Source organism: Fulmarus glacialis, unplaced genomic scaffold (assembly GCF_000690835.1).
Source record: "Fulmarus glacialis isolate BGI_N327 unplaced genomic scaffold, ASM69083v1 scaffold14491, whole genome shotgun sequence".
NCBI classification, from domain to species: domain Eukaryota; kingdom Metazoa; phylum Chordata; class Aves; order Procellariiformes; family Procellariidae; genus Fulmarus; species Fulmarus glacialis.
In genome coordinates this window covers 7403-18109 of record NW_009190971.1, presented here as the reverse complement: position 1 = coordinate 18109, position 10707 = coordinate 7403, and the positions used below count along the sequence as shown (strand labels likewise).

The window sequence follows — 10707 nt, the reverse complement described above, 5'->3', positions numbered from 1 at the left end:
TTGCTGCTGCCAGCTGCAAGGCAGACCCGTCTGCGGGCAAAGGCTGTGCTGTAACGTGCTAGAGGCGCTAAAAACGGGGCCCTGGCTGTCACAGGGTGGTCCTTGGTCGCTACGTGGGCATCCAGAGTTAAGAGCCCTAGTTACCTGTTGTGGGAGATGAGTAGTTGCTGAATATGCAGTTTGAGAGCAGATCCAGGACCCATCTGCTGAGAACTGCTGAAGTGAAACGTCACGCTGGTATCTGAGTTTGTCCCCAGCCTGTCCCTGTTACTCTGTTCTTTTCAGGTTGGTCCAATCTCTTGCGTCCAAACTTAAATGCAAAGGCAAGATCCAACAGCCTGGCAGAGGTAATCTCTGTCACAGGGGATGGAAGTGCTACTCTGAAATAGGAAGAGCCCCCAAAAGACATCACTTCCCAAGGTGGCGGTTCTGCTTTAAAGAGAAAATGCTGCTAGTGACGGACAGATAGATGTGCTGTTACACCTTGCACTTAATTAAACTGGCATGGGAATATTGTGGCCTCTTGGCCCCGCTACAGAAGAGATTCAAGACTAAGGAAAATCTACGAGAAGTGTACAGATTCTGAAAGCCTATCTTATAAAAGATTTAGAAAGTTCAGGCCAATAAAGCTTATCAAAAGCAGTTAAAAGATGACTTAACATCTAATTACCGTTATGATAAGAAAGTCTTGCATTGCAAAAGTTCTTTTCATCTAGGAGATAAAGGTACAATATCTGAATCGGAACATAAAATGGTGTGCCTTATTTCTAGCCTAAATTTAAGTGACAGCAGTTGACCACTGGAAAACATTATTATTGAGACATAGTGGATTCCTACATTATGCAGTCTTTAAAGTAAGACTAGATACTACTAAAAGGTGTGCATACCGCAATTACACTATATGGGCAGGAATTACAATCCTAATTAGCTGATCAGACTTGACTATCAGTGTCTGAGGGGACATCCCCATTCCTGTATGACAGGACTCCAAACAGTCTTGCAAGTGTGAGGGCAGGACTTCCATTCTTGTGCTGGTGCCAGTTTTGTGAAGAAGGGTAAGTGTCGTGCCGGCCACCAAGCTGACTGTGAGCCAGCAATGCACCCTCGTGGCAAAGAAGGTCACTGGCATCCTGGGCTGCACCAGGCAAAACCTTACCAGCCGGCTGAGGGGACTGATCCTTCCTCTGCTCAGCACTGGTGAGGAGGCCACATCTGGAGTGCTGGATCCAGTGCTGGGCTCCCCAGGACAAGACAGACATGGACTTACTGGAGCAAGTCCAGTGAAGGGCTACCAAGATGCTGAAGGGATTAGAGCATCTGTCATAGGAGAGGCTGAGAGAGCTGGGGCTGTTCAGCCTGGAGAAGAGAAGGCTCGGGGGGATCTCATCAATGTGTACAAATATCTGATGAGAGGCTAAAGAAGATGGAGCCAGGCTCTCCTCAGTGGTGCCCAGTGACAGGACAAGAGGCAATGGGCACACATAGAAAAATGGGAAATTCCACTTGAACGTAGGAAAACACATTTTTTTTTTTTCTGTGAGAGTAGTTGAACATGGAAACAGGTTGTGCCCAGAGACACCCCATCTGTGGAGATACTCAAACCTGACTGGACAACCTGCTTTAGCTGACCCTGCTTGAGTAGGGGGGCTGGATTAGATGATTGCAGAGGCTGGAAGGGACCTCTTGAGATCTCGAGTGGTCCCATCCAACATCAGCTGTTCTGTGATTCTGTGAGAGTAGCCTGTCATGTATTGGAAACACCCTGCAGTAGCTTGTTAATGAACTCATCACTGCTGAATGCAGCACAGCCATTAGCAAGGAAATCTATTGGTCAAACTGAGCTGTGACAATGTTAAACAAAGAATTCAGCCGGGTGAAATGTGTTAAAGAAGAGCTAACTAGCTCATCAGGGAAATGAAGGACTTTCTGTTTGCAGAGGCAAGTGCAAGCTTGTTCTGGAGAAAGAGTGATTTCTGATTGAAGCAGCTGCATGATGTTTCTCCACTGGATTCCTTCTCTACCCATTTGCCTGACTTTGTGGATAAGTCTGTTGAACTCAGGGAAGCTATTTCACATCTTAGTTTAACTGTAAGAGTGACTACGAAATTATTGAGTGGTTTGCTGAGTGGAGTGCTCTGATGAGATAAGCTACTTTCAGTGGCTTTATTGATTTGTCGGTTTGTAAAGTTGGCACAGCATGGCACAGCATAGCAAAACTGGGAAATACAGCACAAGTTGGCAGCTCAGCGTAGCATCCTAGCATGGCAAACCCAGCCTGGCATGATACAGTTGGTGCAACACCGCAAAGCACAGGCAGCGTAACGCAGGCAGTACCACATGGAGGACCTGGCACAGCGCAGAACACCAGCACAGCGCAGAACACCAGCACAGCGCAGCATGATACAGCTGGTTCCACATGGCACAACGTGAACAGCATGGAGCAGCACTGCATGGCTTTTGCGACACAAATAATTCCTATTTGCACTTTTCACCAACTGAACTTGATGTGCGCAGCAGCTAAGATGATTGCCCCTTTCTCTGACTGAAGTTCCAAACACCGCAGGAGAAACAGGGAAGGAAGAGACATCAGGGTTTTTCCCCTTAAGATGCCATGAGATTTTGGAAGGCCATAAGACAAACTGGGGAATGACAAGCGTTCTGTTCAGCACCAGTGAGGTTTCCGCTGATACGTATGTTTGGATCCAGCTGGTGGGTTTGGATTTCTGGAATTTCCTCTCATGCTATATCAAGTCCAACTCACAAAGTCCTCTCTTCAGCTTACACCAAGATGTGCAATTCTAATTACAAGGCATCACAGTGGTTCATCTGTGCTGGGGAAACCTTAACAAAACAGGAGAAACTGGGTATAAAGAATGGAATGTGGCAGATCGGAATCTGCGCCAGAGCTTTCCAAGCCTGCTCCTTTCCTCCCTTCTGCAAGTATTAACAGCTGGCAAAGAGGAAAAAAATAGCTTTGGGACCTGCAGTGAAAAAAGCTTATCATTCCCAGAGGGAAATTTATCAATTTGGGCGATTCTTGCAGCAGCTTTGCATCTTCACAATCACCATCGGGAAGGGGCTGCAGGGGGTGCTGCCCCACTCCCCCACACCTCACAACTCCCTTTGGCTTGCTGCTTCAGGAGGGGGGGCCAGAACACGTACTCCTGCTTGGTCCCGACTTCTCTTGATGCACATGTAATTTCTTGTGTTTGCTGATTACTCCTCCACTTGCTGTTGTCTTTTCACACCGCAGCCCAGACACACATCTCTCATGGACTGTAAAGGTTCAGTCAGGAGTGAGTGCCCGGTCAGTCCTGCTGGAGGAAGTTTGGTCAGGAGCCCCGCAGTTTCTTCTAGTCTGGTACACTTCCCGTCCCCTGTGGTACAGGGGGACCACTCTATCCCAGACTGCAGTGAGGTGACTCACAAGGGAGGAGACCGGTATTTGTGGAAGGCATTTTCCAGGAAGTTAGCCAGCTTTTCACAGTCGTCCTAAAATAAAAGAAAAAACATGCCAACAGATCAATTTGGGTTGGCTACCTTGGACATCTCCTTCCTTACATGACTGCATCCCAGGCCACCAATTTCACATCTGAGTTTTGATATGGGAAGAGAACAACTCACAGGCACATCTGGAACATACTACTAATGATTATCGTATTTACTGAATAATGCCAAATGATTAATCAAGAATGGAACCTTTTTGTGTCAGGTGCAATATAAAGGTAAAATAGCAGACAGTTCTTTGGAGCCTCCAATCTGAAGGAACAAAACAGGTCCAGCTTTTGTTTGGTTTTATTTCAACTTAATTAACTGACCACTGGATCTAAAGTTATTTTCTATGGCCATCTGTTTTATAATATCCTCACTGCTAACAAAAATTAAAATTAATGTCATTTTTTGTTGGTCTGGCAACTATTTTGTACAGAAATCTCTTTTCTGACACATTCAGGAGTAGGTGGTTTCTACATCATTAGAATGTTTATTCCTTAAGAAAGAAATGACTGAAATACACAATGATATGTAAAGGATGCAGAACACCCCCACCTTGTATCATAGAAGGGTTTTGGAATTGCCAGAAACAAACTCAAAATTCTCAATCAAGTGAAAAATGCAGAATCAGTTGTTTTCTTGTTGCTTAGAGGCACTCCTTTGTCACTACTGCTGCTAAATTACTACTTTTCTTTTAAGAAAAACCTTGGATTTTTAAGACAAGATTTGTATGGCATAGGTGGTATCTTTTGTTAAGACCAACCACTATAGTTGGAAAACCAGATGAGCATTTGGGTACGCAAGTCCTTCAGGTCAGAAACAAGCAGCATAGTTCCAAGCTAAATACAGGCTCAGGAGATTTGCTCAGAGTTTAATATGGTATGAATCAGTTACACCATCTGAGAGAAAAGGTAGTCGGTACCTGTGGAGTAGAAAAGATGTTAAGAGAGGGGAAGACATGTTAAAAGGAGGTTATCTCCTAGGAGAAAGAGAGAGAAAGGTAATTTACAGCCCATGGAACACGGACCTATGTGAGGTATATTCTACAGTACTAGGTTGCCCCAAATGCCATGTATTTTCCAGAGCACAGGAGAAAGCACCCCAGTGTGTCCGTGCCAAGCTGCACAGTCACCATGCTCAGATGAAGAAAGGAAGAAAGTCTAAGTGTACTTTTTTCCAGATGTTCTCATAAATTTTTCACTCAGTGAAGCTGACCCCTTCCTTGTCTAATGTCAGCATCCAGAATGAGGAATTCTCCAAAACTTTGCCTAGAGCCCCAGAATTCCTAACTTGTACAAAATAAACGTATTTTTAATTCTCTCCATGCTGCCTTTCCTGGAGGCTACGCTGCTGAGTAGTCTGAATGACTGGGCTGCTCTGAATTATTTCTTGTGACTGCCTGCAAAAAACTTAAGGGAGAGCCTGAACATTTGATGCTGGGGTAGGCCATCTCTTCTGGCAGGCAGAAATGCAAAGTGAGTTGAAACAGCTGTCCAGGCAACACCGGTTAGTGGCGCAATTCCTCTGGGAGATGGGAGGTAGCCTCAGCGTCCTTCCCTTGGCACTCCTCTGGTTCTCCCATTCAGAATCACTGCGAGGTTGATGTGATTAACCCTGCCATCACAATATGACTGTCCCCTCAAAACAGCAACCTGGAGTTAGGCATGAGCAAAGTATGGAGAAAAAAAAAAACCACAACAAAAAAGGATGCGTTGTCACTCACTGCAAGGGGAGTGAGAACAGCACAGTGCTGCAGGCCGGCCTCTGTGACTGCTCTCTGGCTGCTAGATGGGGAATGGGGGAGCTCTTACTCCTCTGGGGCATGAGGTGTCACACGGACTTGGGGACTGCATTTGGTAGCACGGTGCATGCACAACAGATGAGAAGGAGTGTCAGGAGGCTTACCTCGTGGATGAATCCATAATGCACCAGTTCTGTGGCCAAGTCCTTGGAGTTATCAGCTGCAGAGACAAGGAACGGTGAGAACGTGAAAATTCATACATGTCAGTTCCTCCTCTACCAGTGCCCCTATCCCAGCCCGCGGCACACCTGCATTATGCTTCATTATGCTCAGGGGCACATGCTGTATACTTTTGGTTGGCTAAGTAATTGCTAAGTAATCCTGGGGCAAACAGAGCACAGAGGTGGACAGTGAACGGGAGCTGAACACGGTACTGGGCAGGAATGAGCTCCAGTCCCAAATCACACAAAGCACAATAGTCTTGGCAATGTGTCACTTCAAGATTTTTTGCTTGTTTTGGCTCAGCATAAAAAGCAGGCAGGCCACTACCTGTGGGCAGAAAAACACAAGGAGCTGGTGAAGCAGCAACTCCCAAGCAACTTTATGCTTTAGTTTTGGCTGTAAGGCAGTCAAGGAACTCCAGGTGCATGGCCTCCAGAAGGCTCCTGCATGTTTTCGGAAGGAGCCTGCTGGGCTAGACCTACTCCGAGGAGAAGCACACTTCCCCAGAGCCATGGGGCTTCCTCAGAGAGGAGGCCACCTTCCCCTTTGAAAGGTATTGCAGAGACTGCACCAGTGTTGGGAATGAGGGAAGAATTCACCAGTGTTAGCCCAAGAATTGCATGCCACACGTCCCAGGGTGAAATGCATGTTCTTGATGGATTCCCAAAGTTCACTTTAGAGTGCAGGTTACTACCACGTGCCAGAGGCTATAAGCTCAGTGTCTGAGTGGACAAGAACTGGTACCACATGGATATTAGGGTTTAGTCTGCTCTCCCAGTACAAGAAGGAAAGAAAAGCTGGCTGTAAACACAATCTGTTTCTAACACAATCTGAGCCTAAACCTGACCAGGGCCACCAGGCAATACTTCTGCACTCACGCACAAAAATTTACTAGCAAATAAACCTACTGGGCAGCAAGTCGTAGCTCAACTGTCGATGCAATTTGTCCTCCAGGATCAGCAGAAGAGTAAGCTGCAGAAAGAAGAGAGTGCTCTTTACAAACACCAGTTTCTCCATAAGAGAAAAAGGTGCTGACTCTTCCATCAGCACTAGAAACTGCTGGCAGTGGTGAACAGGAGGATGTTGGTAACTACCAAGATGTTGGCCGTCTTTGGCAGGGTAGTTTGAGCGTCTTAGAGAAATGTTCTCTCAACAGTTACAGCTAACCTGCAACTGTTAAACTAGAGAGAAGTAGAGTTAAAAGATGTCCAGACAAAGATATCGAGGTCTTCCTGTCCTGCAGCCAGAGGGGGCTGGTGGCTTCATTCTTCTTCAGGCTTCTTTTATTATGCTAGAGTAAGAATAAGTCCTTTGGGTACTGCAGCACACTGGCTGAGATCAAACTTTGTCCCAGTCAGATGCCAGAGATGGGTACAGAGAGCAGTCTTGCCCCAGTGCCTCGTGTAGAATAGGAGCTGAATACTTACGTGCCACTGGGTCTTGTCTTCATTCAGCTCCATGTTACATTGCATTTGCACCACCTAGGAGAGGCCAAAATCAACATCAGCTTGGACACAGTCCCTCTGGCTCCCACAGGCCTGCTTTACTTCTGCTGTCCAAGCACAACCCTCAAATTCCTACTTAAACCAGCCTGACCTTCCACTTCTTCCCAATTTCTAGGAATTGTCCGGGTGGAGCAGCTGAGGGTTAATTTAGTCCAGTATCCAGCCACGAACCGTGGCCATCATCAGCTGATTGAGAGGTGGGTAAGGGAGTCCTGTGCAAGGTGCAGTTCTGGGAAAACTTTACAACCAGGATGAATAATTCTGCTCCATTTGCCAGGGGTAGGCTTCCCCCTAAAGCTCTGCCCAAACTCTTGGGTTACGTTTTAATATTGTACTTGTTCATGTCCTTATGGGATGACCAATCCTTAAATCAGACAAAAGAGCAAAACTGAAATATTGAATGTTATTAAAATGACATATGGATTTTCTTCTGGAAACCCCGCATTGCATCACAGAACATTCAAATGTGTTAGATAAATATGGCATTTTATTAATATGTCAGCTTCAAGTTCCTATGAAGGAACTGGGTCACCTTCAAGCTGGATCAGCTTCAAGTTCCCATGAAAATGGTTCACACCAGAAGTCGTGTTGTCTGGGCAAAGGAAAGCCAGAGAGAGCATGCAATTGGTCAGCCCAAAATACAGAAAACCCAGCGAGGAATCAACATCGCTGTTTTCTACGCAGAGTTTAACAGGGTTTCATTTATATTTCTCGATTTCAAGCTTATGCTCAGAGGTGAATTACGTGCTTGTTCCTTCCTCTGATCCAGCACCCCTCTACTACAGCTCCTCCCTATGACAAACATCCCTGGGCATTTAGCTCTCTCAGTCAGGAAACTTGCTGTCCTCTGACTTTTATCATCTCCAGGCCATCCATTTCTCTGAGAAGAGCTGACCAGTGTGACTGTATGGCCAAGGTGGGTGCTCTTTCCTTACACACTGTCTGGCCACGTGCTCCTTTATATATTGAATTACACTGAACTGCACAGCATCTTGCAGACATCATTTAGGTGGGAAGGGACATCAGGAGGTCTCTAGTCCAAGCCTCCGCTCAAAACAAGACAAACAGTGAATTCAGACCAAGGCTGTTTAGAGCTCTACCCAATTGGTTTTGAAAACCTCCAAGGAGATCCCGTAACCTCTCTTAGCCCCTGGTCCACTGTTTAATCATCCTCACCATGAAAAAAATTTCCTTGGATCCATCCAGCATCCATATTCTGGCGCCTCCCAGAATAGAAAAAGAGTCTGCATTGTAGCTACACTCATTTGGGACTTGCAGGTTTGTCCTGCTGCAAGCTTTCGCAAAATCTGTAGAAACTCAGTGCCTCTGAGATTACTAGTCCTTTGTCAAATTGGGTAAGAAATAGTTGGTTGAACACATTGGTCAGACAATGCACGTGCAGAACTTACCTTGGGGCACTAGGTGAAAAAGCAGCATATAACAAATGCAAAGAGGAGGAAAGACATAACTGCGTAGGTTTACATTGACATTTCTCTAATGTATCCGATTGATCACCACAGCACTCTCACTAAAAATAAGCACTGAGCGGTATGAATAAAGCATAAGTTAAGTGCACTGAAAGCTGATTCTCAGACAGATATGAAGAAACCACTGCGCATGTACTTTTGAAGGGAGGCATTTAATGAGATCTTGCAGGAATAAGAATTAGGTTTAACCCTACAGGGCAATTTTAACAATTCAATGCGAGTCTGAAATTGCATTCATATCCTTCATGGTAACACAATGACAGTGCCATAGGTGATTAATGATGAACGACTACAAGTGTCATTACAGGGAAATAGCTGCACAGGGAAATACCCAGTACAAAATGGGTTTTTAAGAAAGAGAGATGCACACAGACCGATGAGTTGCTCTGACTGCTCTCAACGACGGCCAGCAGTTCAGGAGACAGAAGCTGTTCTAAGAAGTGCCATGCCTGAGGTATGCCCTGATGATGGTGGCCAACAACCTTGTCTCCCCATATGCGTGTCAGCAAAGGACAAATGCCAACTCCTGCCCTTGGGAAGGAATAATCCCTGGCAAGGACACAGGCTGGGACTGCCTGGCTGGCAGGAAAGTTTTACTGGCTCTGCTGGAAAGACTCTGGGGTCATGGTGGGCAGCAGGTGGGACATGAGCTGCAACGTGCCTTGGCAGCAAGGAAGGCCAACAGCATCCTGGGGCACAGCCAGGATATTGAGGGAAATAATTATTCCTCTCAGCACTTGTTAAACTACATCGAGCTACTGCATCTAATTTTGGGCCCCCAAAACAAGACAGACATTGATAAACTGAAGCAATGGAGGGCCATCAAAATGATCCTGCGCTGGAGTGCTTGCCCTCTGAGAAGAGGCTGAGGGAACAGGGCTTGTTCAGCCTGGAGAAGAGAAGGCTTTGGGGGACGTAATGGCAGCCTGCCCGTACCCATGAGGGGGTTACATTGCAGCATTGAACTGCTCTGTTCAGCGAGGGATTACACCATGGTTTTGGAAGGCTTCACTTCTGCTCAAACACCCTGGCACTGTGTCGGTCCTTCCCTGCCCTGCCTGGCACCCCTTCCACTCCCCTCGGGGGTCCATAAACCTACTTGCAATGACCTTCCTACCCATGACTTCAGTGTCAGGGCATACAGCCTCACCTGTGCAGTGCCAGGCAGAACAGGGCCTGATCTCAGCTGGCATCTCAGCCTGCCATTGCAGTGTCAGTATCAAACAATGATGGGATTTCAAATCTACACCCCAGCAACAAGGCACAGAATACGCCGTGCCACAGAGCTGCCTGTGGATGCGTGAGGAGGGAAGGCAGAACCAAAGAATCAGAGGCAATGGGGCTGCTCAAGAAGGTCTCAGGTGAAATGGACCCCACTAGCTCAGCCAAAGGGACTGTCGCAGTCCTGGAGCAGCCAATGCAAAGAGAACAGCTCTCACCCGGGCTGGAGTTCAGAGCATGGCTAAAGGGAGAGGCGTTCCTGCAGTAGGGTGTCAGGAATGGAGACTGTGCACCTACTCCCAGTGGAAACTCTATCCCCACCTGGATCTGACCTTACCTTCCTGGTCTCCACATCAAAGGGCTCTGGGGTGGGAGTCTTGGCTTTCTGAGGGTCCTCCTGGGGCTGGGAGAGTGCACGTGGGAGGGCATGGGGTCTGGAAACAGCGAAGTTCATCAGGGGATAAATCCCATTCCTGGTGCAGACACAGAGGGAGGACAAACAGCTGAGCCCTGTCCTCCTACAGCCCTGGCAAAGGTCAGCTGTGGAGGGCCATGACCCTGACCAGGGATCTGCGCCCACGGAGGGGCAGTGCTGGCAGGCAGGCAGCATGGTGAGGAGGCGGCAGGCCACAGAGCTCCTCTCGCCCTGGCACTGCAGCCCAGGTCTGCTCACCCCAGGGGGGGACCGCAGAGGGGATCACACACAACGGAGTACTGCTGTACAAATGGGACGCTCTACGTGTGCTGCAGCATAGTCCCCTGACCCTGGCTCCATGCTGCCAGGGAGCTGAGGGCAGAGAGACGCTGGGGATCAGCGCTGGGCGGACACATTACAGGTCAGCCAGCACCACCTTCACGTGTGCCATCAGGGCTATTTCTCTTTCTGGAGCTGAAGCAGTGCCAGGAGTGCTGCAACTCAATTGTCTGTGCTTTCAAAGGTTTAGCGTGGTCCCTGGCATGGCTGGTCCAGATCAGCTGCCACCCTCCCAAACAGCACCCAGGAGCTAGTAAGGAGCAGGGAACAGGCAATTCAGATGTA

At 47.6% G+C, this 10707-nt stretch overlaps 1 protein-coding gene across 1 annotated transcript in view; it reads right to left on the bottom strand.

Annotated features, from left to right (window-relative positions):
* Positions 1 to 3423: 3423 nt before the first annotated feature.
* The window catches only part of NRBP2 (nuclear receptor binding protein 2), a gene marked incomplete at its 5' end in the record, with an annotated part of 13531 nt that continues 6247 nt past the window's right edge, over positions 3424 to 10707 (bottom strand). The window contains 5 exons of the mRNA XM_009586520.1: positions 3424 to 3492; positions 5398 to 5453; positions 6364 to 6427; positions 6883 to 6936; positions 10006 to 10141. Coding sequence (XP_009584815.1) covers positions 3424 to 3492; positions 5398 to 5453; positions 6364 to 6427; positions 6883 to 6936; positions 10006 to 10141 — 379 coding nt within the window. The remainder of the gene's footprint in view (positions 3493 to 5397; positions 5454 to 6363; positions 6428 to 6882; positions 6937 to 10005; positions 10142 to 10707) is intronic.